The sequence below is a fragment of the Dendrobates tinctorius genome, unplaced genomic scaffold, assembly GCF_039654945.1.
Source record: "Dendrobates tinctorius isolate UK_male_01 unplaced genomic scaffold, ASM3965494v1 ptg000179l, whole genome shotgun sequence".
NCBI lineage: Eukaryota > Metazoa > Chordata > Amphibia > Anura > Dendrobatidae > Dendrobates > Dendrobates tinctorius.
This window is the reverse complement of record NW_027361846.1, coordinates 2,550,890-2,564,921: the sequence shown is the minus strand read 5'-3', so window position 1 is coordinate 2,564,921 and position 14,032 is coordinate 2,550,890. Positions and strand designations below refer to the sequence as shown.

Below are 14,032 nucleotides of genomic sequence, written 5' to 3'. Positions count from 1 at the left end.
TGACATCCACTATGACCATCTCTATCTTAGGTGACCTGAAGAGTGGTGGTTAGTAGAGAAACAGGTGATGCACTCCATAGAAGGAAACATTTCCATCGTACTCACTTTTAGAAAACACCAGTCTTTGTCTTCAGGAGTGCCACGCTGATTCTGCTGACCAGCCAGAAACGTCCTACCAAAGAAAAACAATGGACAGGCACAACCTATGATAAAACATTCTGCAAGCGTTATTAAAAATGCAAGGCATTAACAATTCCACAAGGGAATAATGTGGTGCACGCCCTAGAGCTTGTAGAACTTGGAATGCTATGCATCTTTAATGAAGCTGGCAGAATGTTTTATTCTTATGCCTATCCATTGTTTTTCGTTGAGAGACAGATGATTGATCTCTAGAAGTCTTGGGGTTGTGTCCTTGATTAGTAATTGTCTTCATATTAGTTGGGCACTTTATTGCTCAACACAATATAGATGTCCCAATGATAGTAAAGGATACGTTCTGCTGCTGACAGGATACAAAGGTCTGGAACCCTGGGGCGACACCGAACCCGAGCTGACCTATGTCTGGAGGCTCATCCTGACTGTGGATCTGAACCTTCACTCCAGCCTCTAGTAAAGAGTCAGCTGCCCGGAACAAAGTGCACGTACACAAAAGAAGGGGATTTAATGATTTATTATGACCCTAGTCATGTCCTCTAATGATCTCCTACAGATACAATGCTAAAGCCTTGTACTCTAATGTTCGCCAGAAACAAGGCCAATGTCGTGTCCTCTAATGGTTTCAAGGTCAAAATAATGTTCTACAATGGTCTCTAAATACAAGGTCATCATTATGCCCTCTAACCGTCTCCTGCAAATATAATGTCATCGTCATGTCCTCGAATATTCTACATAACAGATGCAAAGTCATCGTCATGTCCTTTATTCTTCTACAGATACAAGGTAGTCCACATGTCCTCAAGTGGTCTGCAAATACAAGGTCATTATCATGGCCAATATTTTTCTACAGATACATGGTCATCGTTCTGTCTTATAATGGTCAGCAGATACAATGTCCTTGTCATGTCCCCTAATGTTTTTCTACAAGGAAAAGGTCATCGCCATGTCCTCTGGTGGTCTATAGATACAAGGTAATCTTCAGTTCCTTTAGTGGTCTACATATACAAGGTCATCATCATGTCCAATATTTTTGTACAGATACAAGGTCACTGTCATGCATTATATTGGTCAACAGTGTGAGGAAACAACAGGTGTCATATGCGAGGGTCGCTATGTGCCCCCCAGGATGCGCACAGAAGCGTATTAAAGGGAATCTGTCACCCTTTTTTTGAGATATCATATAATGATATCATTCAATTGTGTGTCACATAAGGATTCTCTTAGTATTTTTGCTTCCTCCTGACCCCGCACCTTTCATGCATAAATACCTTTTTTTTACCGGTCAGAAGTATGTAAACTGCCGCGGTCCGGTCCGATGGGCGGGGCTTATTCACCTGCTCCCCCCCTCCCTGTCTTGCTCTACACAAGAAGAAATGCGCAGAGCAAGACAGAGAGGAGGGAGCAGGTGAATAAGCCCCGCCCAGCGGACCGGACAGCGCCAGTTTACATACATCTGAACCGATATAAAAAAGGTATTTATGCATGAAAGGTGCAGGGTCAGGGGGAAGCAAAAGTACTGAGAGAATCCTTATGTGACACACAATTGAATGATATCATTATATGATATCTCAAGAAAGGGTGACAGATTCCCTTTAAGGCCGCTGGAGTGCATTGCAGTCACAGATACAGCTGGGATTGCAGTGCAAAATAAAAGTAGGTTTGGTCTTGGGCAAGCTATTTGCCCAAGGCAGATTTAAGAAACCTCTGTATGAGCTTTTATTTTTGGAGCAGACTACAGGATTGTAGTGGGGCAGTTTGCTCCCTCCAGGACGGGTCTTACAAGTGGCCCATGGCCACAGATTCCATTTAAAAACTCTACAGCAAAGGGTTGGGTGTGTCAGTTTTGTTTTGCAAACTTGTAGAGAAGGTGGCTCTGCAAAACTCAGCCTGTGTGAGGTAACACGGAGCCAAGCGGAGCCAAAAGGCCTGGCGCTCCTCAGCATGACACGGTGGTGCAGTCACCCACGGCAACAGGTCTCGGATACAGACTGTCTTGATTCCCGACTGCAATCTGGAGGATTCCACGTGCTGTCAGCACTGAGGAAGATGAATAATGAGGACGATTTGGAGGCTTTCTTCACCATGTTTGAACGCACAGCAGAGCAGGAGAGCTTGACGATGACCCAGTGGGCTTAAGTGGTGGTCCCCTTCCTGCGGGAGATGACCAGAAGGCCTACCTGGACCTTAGTAGGGACAATGCACTGGACTATGAGAAGCTGAGAGGAGAAATCCTTGCCCTACTGGGGCTTAACACATGTGTGGGCTCAGCGGGTGTAGCAGTGGTCCTTTGCGGAGTCTCAGCCTGCCAGATCTCAGGCCTATGACTTGCTGCAGCTGGCAAAAAAATAGCTTCAGCCTGAGACCTTAACCCCTTTCCAGATGGAAGAGAGAGTGGTGGTCGACCGGCTGGTGAGGGCTCTGCCAGCAGCCATACAGCGTTGGGTGGGGCAAGAGGACCTGGGCACTCTGGACCAGGTGGTTGGACTGGTTGAGCGCTATACAGCCACTCAGGACTTTATACCGGACACTGCTCCACTTCGGCTGTCACGTCGGGCACCACCAGCTCAGAAGCTTGTGAAAGATCCCCGACCCTCTGCTTGGGCCAACCAGGACCAAGCACGTAATGAGGGGGTAACCCGAAGTGAGAGTGACAAGAGGCCTGCTTACACTAAAATGGCTGCAAGGCCTAGTTGTGCCGGAGCTATTAAGTGTTGAGGGTGCCAAGTGCTTGGGCATGTGGCTGCCAACTGTCCCCTGACAGCTGAATCCATGGACTGCAGGTATACTCGCCGTATGTCTATGTACGCCCAGCCCATTTGCACTGCAAATACTGGCAACGCCGGCAGCGAGCCCCAACTGTGCCAGGTACTTGTCAACAGGTACCAAACGGAGGCTCTCTTTGACTCGGGGAGCTTAGTGACTCTGGTCCATGCGTTCCTTATTGCTGGGGACAACACCAATGGACGGAAAGTGGGGATGGTGTGTATACATGGGGAAATCAGAGAATACCAGTCCATAGAGGTTACTTTTTTTTTGGAGAAGTAAAACGTGGTGGGAGTGGTGAAGACCCTTCCATATGGGACTGTGTTGGGAAGAGACTTGCCCCTATTCTGGTCCCTGTGGGAGGCCAGGGTTAACCCTCCCAGAGTAAATGTTATTTGGGGTGCGGAGCCCGAAGAACCCCGAGTCGGGGATACCTGCCATAGGGGTCGCCAACATCGGGACAGAGTGTAACCCCGATTGGTTTCCCCTAGAGGTATTGGCAGGAGAGGTCGAGGAGACCCCACCGATCCCCGAGCTGGAGTGTCCCCTGGTAAGTTTGGGACATCTCAGCTCCAGGATCCCACTCTAACCCGGGCACAAGAAAGGGTCTCGGAAATAAATGGAGTTGCTCAGCAACTGGATGCCGAGGTGGTTTTTCCCCGCATGACTATCCACCGGAATTTGTTATACAGGGCGGATAAAATCCGGGATGAAGTGGTCGAACAGCTGGTAGTGCCCCAATCCTACCATCGGGTGGTGCTCAAAATGTCTCACACTCACATGCTGGTAGGGCACTTGGGGGCCAAAAATATGCAGGAGCGCATACTACAGTGTTTTTTTTTGGTCTGGGATTTATGCAGAGGTCCAGAGGTATTGTGAGTCGTGTCCTGAGTTCCACGCGGTACCCAGACGCGATAACACTTTGCCACACCTCGGCAAAACTAATAGCCCGCAAGCTGTTTGCCATGTTTTGTCACTTTGGGCTACCGAAGGAGATCGTTACCGATCAGGGGACTCCTTTTATGTCCAAGGTGAATAAGGAGCTATGTAAGCTGCTCCAGATCAAACAGCTACGCACGTCGGTATACCCCCCGCAAACCGACGGGTTAATAGAGAGGTTTACTAAGACCCTTAAATTCATGCTTAAAAAGGTAGCCTCCAATGATGGGAGGGATTTTGACATGTTATTGCCCTATTTAATGTTCGCTATCGGCAAGGTACCACAGGGGTCCACAGATTTCTCACCGTTTTGTCATGATCCTATAGTTAGGAAGGATATGAGCAGGAACCTCGGGGGTTAATGCAGTTGGCCTCTCTTTGAACTAGGCAGGGATTTTTTTGGCCACTCTAGGCTTGCATCCCTGTCAGTTATACTTTTGCCTCGGCTGAGTTAAGTTTCTGAGTGTGTTTCCCGTTTTTGACCCGGCCTGTCCCTCACGTTGTTTTTGTCCTCTGATTTGGTATTGTCTGTGGCTATCTCGGTATTGACTCTGGCTTGTTCTCTGGTTATCACTTTGTCTATCCCTTTGGTATTGGTATTGACTCGCCCGGTGCTCTGACCCACGCTTTCACCTGATTATCCTTCTCTCTTGGCGCTTGTTGGCATTCCTCAATTGTATCCAAGCTGCAGGTCCTGTTAGTTAGCGGTCGAGCACCACTTGCTACCCCGAGCACCGCTGCGCTGCCGTCCCCTGCTTAACACAGGACCTGCACGGACCCGGGTGAGATGGTTGCTGTACCCGTGATACCACCAATCCTACCCGTTCTGCTTTGCCAGGACCCGTGTCCGCTCCTTGTCAGGTTGGTCACAGGGTCCTAACACGTTTGAGCTATTGTATGGCAGGCACCCGAGGGGTTCCTGGACATAGCTAAGGAGACGTGGGAACAGGAGCCAACTCCGCATTGGAGTGCGATCAAGCACGTGGCAAGCATGCAGGTCCGGATTGCGGCAGTACGGCCCATAGTAAAAGAACAGCTACTTGATGCCCAGGCCGCGCAGAGCCGCACGTATTATAAAAGAGCCACGGTCACGACCTTTAAAGAAGAGGACCAGGTGTTGGTACTGGTGCCCAACACAGAGAGTAAGCTCATGGCCAAGTGGCAAGAGCCATATGAGATATGGGGGAAGGCAGGAGAAGTGAATTATAGGGTGTTCCAGCCTGGAAAGAGGAAACCCGAACAACTGTACCATGTCAACTTGCTAAAAGCCTGGAAGGACCGGGAATGTTTGGTCACGGAGGTTTGGTCACGGTCGTACCAATGGGGAACTCTCTGTCACTGGCCTAGGACGCAGCCGGGGGTCAGGTTAAAATAAATGACGCTTTCACCAAGCAGCAGCAATGGGAGGCTCAGGCTCTGATGCAACAGAATATGGACGTATTCTCAGAGCTGCCAGGGCGGACATCAGTGATCCAACATGACATTGCCACCGAGCCCTGGGTAAGGGTACGGATGAAACAGTACCGAATGCCAGAAGCACAGAGGCAAGCCATTGCAGCCGAAGTGAAGCAAAAGCTTCAGTTAGGAGTCATTGAGGAGTCCCGGAGTGAGTGGGTGTGGTATACAATGTCTGCAGTAGCTCTGTCTTCAACCAGGGCAGATAAGGTGGCTGACGCACTGGTGACCATCTTTTCAAGGGTAGGATTTCCCAGGGAGATGCTTACCGATCAAGGGACTCAATTCATGTCTCACCTAATGGAGGCTCTCTGTGAGAAAATGCAGGTGAAGCACCTGGTATCGAGTGCGTATCACCCACAGACTAACGGTTTGAGTGAACGCTTCAATGGTACCCTCAAACAGATGCTCAGCATGCTGGTTGAGACCCAAGGGCGCGACTGGGAGCGGTACCTCCCACACCTGCTGTTCGCTTACAGAGAAGTTCCGCAGGCCTCGACCGGGTTCTCCCCCTTCGATCTCCTGTATGGCAGGCAAGTCCGGGGACCCCTTGGGTTGATAAGAGAATCCTGGGAAGATGAGCCAAACCCCACAGAAGTGTCCATCGTTTATTATGTCAGGCGCTTCCGTGACAAGATGCAGACCTTGACGCAGTTGATGCATGACAACATGACGAAGGCTCAGGCTGACCAGAAGCGCTGGTATGACCAGAACACCCGGGAGCGGACCTACCAGGTGGGTAAAAAGGTGTGGGTGCTGGTCCCCGTACCAACGGATAAGCTTCAGGCAGTCTCGGAGGGCCCATACGTCGTCCACCAACAACTCAACCTGGTCACCTACGTGGTCACGCTTGACCATGCTCGGGGTAGGTGCAAGGCCTTTCACGTCAACATGCTGAAGGCGCACCACGAACGTGAAGCTTGCGTCCTATCGGTCTGCAACCTGCCCGAGAATGGGGAGGAAGATACCCTCCTGGACATGCTGGCCCAGGCCAAGGCCGATGGGTCCATTGAGGACATGGAGATAAGTGGTTTGCTAACCATATCCCAGCAGTCGCAGTTAGTGGAAACCCTGGAACCCTTTTGAGCCGTGTTCACCAACCAACCTGGGAGGACGGAGTTAGCGGTTCATGAGGTGGACACCGGGAATCACGCCCCATTATGGCAAACACCTTATTGGATCTCTGAGGTGGTGCAACAGGTCATGCGCCAAGAGATCGGTGAGATGTTAAGGCTGGGGATGATTCGACCGTCAAAAAGCATGTGGGTGTCACGTCGCCGTCAGACTCGGGGCCTGCTGTTCCGCCCTCAGCCACTAGGAGGCGACGGACTGTCACGCCACCCTCGGGCTCAGGGCCTGCTGTCCAGGCCTCGGCTACCAGGAGGCGCCGGACTGACATGTCGTCGTCGAATTCAGGGTCTGCTGTCCCGCCCTCAGCCACTAGGAGGCGCCGTGGCTCGCGCCCGAGTGATGGCGGCAACAGTGAAAGGGCTTCTGCGCAGGCGTCTGGTAGACGCAGACTCCGCTCCTCTGTCAGTCATGAAGGGGTTGGTGCATCGTCATCAGGTCTGGTCCTGGGGGCGGTCCTGATGACATCATCAGCCCGGGAGCCTGTGAGGGATGACCTGATCCCTCAAATACCTTGGGACTGGGATTGCAAGCCGCCGGATATATTCTTGGTTCCCCTGCGTGTTACTGTGTGAATTGCTATAGCTGACTGACTCTGACCTTGGCCTGGACTTCTGACTCTGCTTCTGCCTAACGATTCTGTACCTCTGCTGCCCTCCTGGTTTATAACTCTGACCTTGGCCTGGACTTCTGACTCTGCTTCTGCCTAACGATTCTGTACCTCTGCTGCCCTCCTGGTTTATAACTCTGACCTTGGCCTGAATCTGACTCTGCTACTGTCTACTGTTTTTGTACCTTGCTGCCTGACTGGTTTAGACCCGATACCACTACGTTTTTGTCTTGTTTTTGGAACACCTTTCTGGCGACCGTCCTGCTCTGGCCACTGCTCCTATTCAGACAGCGCCTCCTGGGCTCTGCTATAAATCCAGATCCCTGTATAGGGGTAAAGGGTATCAGTGTTTCTCGGGGTGTTGGCTGGCCGCAGCCCAGACCGCAGACGGACGCCACATTGGGCTTCACCTGTAGTCCTCGTGCCTAAAAAGGATACAGGGGGCTCACCGCCATCACAACCTCTGATGCCCACCCGATGCCGCGCATCGAGGATCTGCTTGAGTGGTTGGCGAAAGCAAGGTACATATCCATCATGGATTTGAGTCGGGAATACTGGCAGATTCCCCTGAGTCCTGAGGCGCAGGAGAAATCCACCTTTATCACCCCCTTGGGACTGTACGAGTCCACGGTCATGCCCTTCGGCTTGAAGAATGCCCCTGCCACTTTCCAGCGGAAGGTCAACCACCTGCTTCGGGGACTGGAGGAGTACGCGGTGGCGTACTTAGACGATATTGCCATCTTCAGTTCCACCTGAGAGGAACACCTTCAGCATCTCCAGGAGGTGCTCAAGCGTCTTCACCAGGCAAGCCTGATCATCCAGCCGGGGAAGTGCCAGATAGGCATGCGCAAGGTCCACTACCTGGGGCACCGGGTAGGCGGGGGTTTCATGAGTCCGGAGCCAGAAAAGGTGGACGCCATCGTGTCCTGGCCCACCCCAGGACCAAGAAACAGGTGAAGTCCTTTTTGGGCACTGCAGGGTACTATAGGCGGTTCGTGCAGGACTATAGCGCCCTTGCAAAATTCTTGACTGACCTCACCAAGCAGAGGCTACCCCAAACAGTCAACTAGACAGATGACTGTGAGGCGGCTTTCCAAGCTTTGAAAGCAGCCTTGTGCAGATCTACAGTGTTGAGAGCAGTCGACAGCAGTTGCCCGTTTCTGGTACAGACCGATGCCAGCAAGTTTGGCCTCGGTGCTGTGCTCAGCCAGGTCAACTCGGGGGACCAGGAGCACCCCGTGTTGTACCTGAGCCGGAAACTTTTGCCGAGGGAAGTGGCATACTCGACCATCGAGAAGGAGTGTCTGGCCATGGTGTGGGCACTGCAACGTTTGCAGCTCTACCTGTACGGGTACGCCTTCACGGTGGTAACCGACCACAACCCTCTGAGCTGGTTGCACACAGTGTCCGGAACCAATGGAAGGTTGCTCCGCTGGAGCCTTGCCCTTCAACAGTATGACTTTGCTGTAAAACACAGGAAGGGCAGTGAAAACGGCAATGCCGATGGGTTGTCCCGCCGGGGCGAACCCGCTGAGGTGCGCATGGCCGATTACCGAGAGGTAATTCCGTAGCGCCCTCTAAAGGGGGGAGGTGTGATATACAATGTCTGCAAAATATGATGTTTTCTGTTGGAATGTGCTAGAAATCCTCCATTCTATGACATTGTAAACTGTCAGCCTAGCATGAAGCTGTAGCAGTCCCTTCCCCCAAGTGTTATAAACCCTTCAAGTGCAGGGCCCTGTCTCTCGAAGAGCAGGAATGTTAATTAGCTAGGGGGAAAAGATCCCTTTGTTCTCTGGAAATGTGCTGGGATCAATATAGGAAATATTAAAAAGAAGCCTAGCTTGCAAACCATACATGGCAGAGAAATAACAATCATATATTTGTGATCTGCGCGGACCCGGCTTCCCTACGATGCCTTTTGCGTAGTTCTCAGACTGCCAGAACCTGAATTATGGATTGCACCCAAATAGAATGTCTCAGTTATATCATTCTTGGTGTTTTCAGATTCTATTCGGTAAATTACAACCAATGACACCAAATATGTGTTTGTGCGAGCTCCTCCCGTTAAGTTATGGTTATTCTAAAGTTTGTAGCCAGATCATAACTTGAAGAGGGAGAGGTGGGCACTCTCCAGACTGCCCCTTTCGGTGATGTCACACACCCGGGCTATAAGGTACCCCTCCCATACAGGGAGCTCAGAAGAGCTCCAGTCCTCGTGCCAGAGAGGCCTGCAAATGAGCGGAGATGTGTGGCTCCGCCTTCTCCTTCCCCCACTCAGCCACATGGTTTTGCCTGAAGAACAATATGCAACTGTGTTACTTTCTGTTTTTTTTAATCCCTTTATTTTATATTTGTAACTGTACATATGTAATGTCTCAATTTTATAGCAATTTTTATCTGTATAATCAGTGCCCTCTTTCGGGGAATAAATGATAAAATTATTTAGTTCTGTCTCCATGCTCTAAGAATCGAACTATACGCCTTTGTTAGATAATCGCTACTAATTCAAGGGGTTGGCCACGGACCCTCTTAATTTAACACTGTGAATTAAGTAAACCATGACTGGTGGCAGCGTGGTGTGTACGGTTGTTGCGGCTAGCTGGCAGTCCAGAAGGGTCTTATATTGCTGAATGAGGGGCTGCGGCCACAGCATTGATAATTCCCTTACTGCAGAAGCCTAACTGCCGGTTCACAACAAGCAGCCCATCCAGCGACTAATTACCCTAGGTGCAGTTCCCTGACTGACCTGAGGGTAAGGGGGGCGCCGGAGAGCTGCGAGTTCCAAAGTGGAACTGAGAAAGTGGGATATCCATAAATCCCCGCAGTTCGTAGAAGGTTAAAGCAGTGGTGGGGCATCCAAAATACTCCCCTGCGGCAAATTGTTAGAGCGAGATTAGCTTGCTGGATATTTTTGTCACATGGTGTCAGTGGTGGGATAACTAAGATAAGCCCCCACTGTCCCTGTGATAGCCGTGTGCCAGCAGTGTGTCGCTGTATTGCCAACTGTTTAGCAATAAGGTTCGGATACGGCTTTAAAGAAGGCTACTACTTGCATATAACACAATTTTATTATACAATGATCAATCCAAGTGGCAAAACACTAAATTAATGGAATGTATGACAATGATATCGAAATAGACAATAGTATGATATTGTGTATACTTATATATTCAAATTACAAAGGTTTTGGTAAATATACTTACATCAGAAAGAAGAGAAAAGAAAAGAATCTTCACTAGGGGCATTTACGTCTGTCCGGAAAATACTTCAACTGGGAGGAGCAGCCAGTGAAGACAGAGAATGCTGTCCTAGGATCTACACTGTGCCTTTCACACAGGTCCACAAGCTCCTGTCTCTTCTGGCTGCCTCCCAGCTTTTATATGCTTTAAACAAAGGCTTACTCAATATAATATTGGGTAAACATGAAAATACACAAGTTAGTTGTTTGATGTTCCAATCACATGACAGTGGCCACCTATCATGAATAAATAACATCAAACAAGACTTGCCTCTTTGGACTATTTACTCTTGCCCTGATATTTACATATGATAACAAAGTTTCCAACAACTTTCTATGACTAGAGCCCTAGCACAAAATATATATATTTCAGACTACAGTTAAAGAGATCTCTAAGATTGAATATACTATAATGGGTTTCAGATCGCCAACTATATTCATTAGGCTCCTCCATCCATATTTCTATGACCTTATGTATAATAATGTGCAACTGTCCATATGCCTAGTCCACTTTCTAACACCCATATGACACAAATATCAGATGATCTCTTGTCAATATACTGCACCATTCACTGATCTTAAAATTCAAGTAAGTCAACAGCGTACACAAAGGTTAATTCTTTCCAGTAATCCAGATTAAACATACTGTTTCAACAAGCATTGTCTTTCAGTATACTCAACACACAGGCTGCATTTCAATAGCCATTGCAGGTCTGACCTCATGAACTCTGGTACTGGATATGTGGCCTTCTAATGCTGACATTACAGGTTAATTTCAATATGGACTAATCAATATATTACAATATGTAGGCTATAAGATATCCATATTTTTATTAGCACCACAGTCGCGTCCCTCCGTCCGCTGATACACCTGTGTCAGTGGTGGGATTGTGACATAGTGGTGACACAGGGTCCGCTGTCCGTCGCGTTATTGGCGAACAGCGGTGGGCTGTTCGTCACGTTTTGGTGGCAGCGGGACCCCCGTTCGTCACAGTGGGCTAGCCCCATTGTGCTAATTCCAAAGGTAGATGGGTCATTACGATTCAGTAATGACTTCAGAAAATTAAATGTGTCAAAGTTTGACCTCTATCCCATGCCCCCGGGTGGATGAGCTAATTGAGAGATTGGGAGAGTCCCAGTAATTCACCACGCTCGATCTGACCAAAAGGATACTGGCACATCCCATTGACAGAATCAGCGAAACATAAGACCGCTTTCATAATGCTAGAGGGTCTCTATCAATATGTTGTCTTGCCTCTCGGATTACATGGGGCTCCGGCCACATTCCAGAGGCTGATGGACATAGTGTTACAGTAGTGGCCAGTCTACAGAGTAGAAGTCTACAGATACAAGGTCATCATCATGTCCTCTAATGTCTACAGATACAAGGTCATCATCATGTCCTCTAATGTCTACAGATACAAGGTCACCATCATGTCCTCTAATGTCTACAGATACAAGGTCATCATCATGTCCTCTAATGTCTACAGATACAAGGTCACCATCATGTCCTCTAATGTCTACAGATACAAGGTCACCATCATGTCCTCTAATGTCTACAGATACAAGGTCATCATCATGTCCTCTAATGTCTACAGATACAAGGTCACCATCATGTCCTCTAATGTCTACAGATACAAGGTCACCATCATGTCCTCTAATGTCTACAGATACAAGGTCATCATCATGTCCTCTAATGTCTACAGATACAAGGTCACCATCATGTCCTCTAATGTCTACAGATACAAGGTCACCATCATGTCCTCTAATGTCTACAGATACAAGGTCACCATCATGTCCTCTAATGTCTACAGATACAAGGTCACCATCATGTCCTCTAATGTCTACAGATACAAGGTCACCATCATGTCCTCTAATGTCTACAGATACAAGGTCACCATCATGTCGTCTAATGTCTACAGATACAAGGTCATCATCATGTCCTCTAATGTCTACAGATACAAGGTCACCATCATGTCCTCTAATGTCTACAGATACAAGGTCACCATCATGTCCTCTAATGTCTACAGATACAAGGTCACCATCATGTCCTCTAATGTCTGCAGATACAAGGTCACCATCATGTCCTCTAATGTCTACAGATACAAGGTCACCATCATGTCCTCTAATGTCTACAGATACAAGGTCATCATCATGTCCTCTAATGTCTACAGATACAAGGTCACCATCATGTCCTCTAATGTCTACAGATACAAGGTCATCATCATGTCCTCGAATGTCTACAGATACAAGGTCACCATCATGTCCTCTAATGTCTACAGATACAAGGTCACCATCATGTCCTCTAATGTCTACAGATACAAGGTCACCATCATGTCCTCTAATGTCTACAGATACAAGGTCATCATCATGTCCTCTAATGTCTACAGATACAAGGTCACCATCATGTCGTCTAATGTCTACAGATACAAGGTCATCATCATGTCCTCTAATGTCTACAGATACAAGGTCACCATCATGTCCTCTAATGTCTACAGATACAAGGTCACCATCATGTCCTCTAATGTCTACAGATACAAGGTCACCATCATGTCCTCTAATGTCTACAGATACAAGGTCACCATCATGTCCTCTAATGTCTACAGATACAAGGTCATCATCATGTCCTCTAATGTCTACAGATACAAGGTCACCATCATGTCCTCTAATGTCTACAGATACAAGGTCATCATCATGTCCTCTAATGTCTACAGATACAAGGTCACCATCATGTCCTATAATGTCTACAGATACAAGGTCACCATCATGTCCTCTAATGTCTACAGATACAAGGTCACCATCATGTCCTCTAATGTCTACAGATACAAGGTCATCATCATGTCCTCTAATGTCTACAGATACAAGGTCACCATCATGTCCTCTAATATCTACAGATACAAGGTCACCATCATGTCCTCTAATGGTGTTCACATAAACAGGTATTTTGATGGTTCGTCCATAGAATCAGAGTCACCAGTATGTCTACTAAAGGCCTTCTACATACACGTGGTCACACTCATGTCCTTCACTACCCATCACACATAATAATGTTAATAATGTTCTACAGATGACTATAGTTAAGGCTTCCTGAAATGTCCAGATAAATCTCATGTTTCACATATTCTCACCTGCCCAAGAAATGACTCACCTGTATCCTCAAACACAGGAATGTACTCATTCTGCTGAATGTCCAGCATCAGTTCCAGGCCATTGCCAGTGCCACCCTTTAGTGTGTAGAGGAGTTCGAAACCTTCCTTCCCAGAGTTAAATGTGTAGCACTTTCCATTACTTGTGTACTCCTGAAACGCAAGGGACAATGCAAAGATGTCACTACCAACATCAGAACAGGAAAATAAACTGACTGGAAATAATATAAAGTCTACTGGCTCATAGCTGAGGGTATATAGTAGAGGACAGAGTATATAGCAAATCAAAGAACAAAGCAAAAAGGAGGGAAATGGTAAACAGCCTCAATGACTGTAACAAAAGGAACATCATGAAACGAAAGCACTGAAGATGGAGGCCTGAACACAGCGGTAATGAGAGAGACAGCACGGGGAGGACATGTAATAAGACAGGGTAATATAAGAGGGCAGGGCAAAGAAAGACCAAGATGGAAGTATATACTCTGGCACACTCCTACCCATAAATGCCCTCTCCTGCTGGAGTGGCGCACATTTCGGTGTAATGCCTTCGTCTGGGGGGTGGCCTCATCTCAGAAGGGAGCTGAATACACGTAA

The 14,032-nt window shown here is 48.1% G+C and overlaps 1 protein-coding gene across 1 annotated transcript in view; it reads right to left on the bottom strand.

Moving 5' to 3' along the window:
* Positions 1 to 14,032, bottom strand: part of LOC141054854 (acid-sensing ion channel 1C-like) — a 365,182-nt gene that overhangs the window by 147,271 nt on the left and 203,879 nt on the right. The window contains exons 2-3 of the mRNA XM_073551727.1: positions 13,441 to 13,591; positions 494 to 621 (exon numbers count right to left, since the gene is read on the bottom strand). Of these exons, the coding sequence (XP_073407828.1) occupies positions 494 to 621; positions 13,441 to 13,591 (279 nt within the window). The remainder of the gene's footprint in view (positions 1 to 493; positions 622 to 13,440; positions 13,592 to 14,032) is intronic.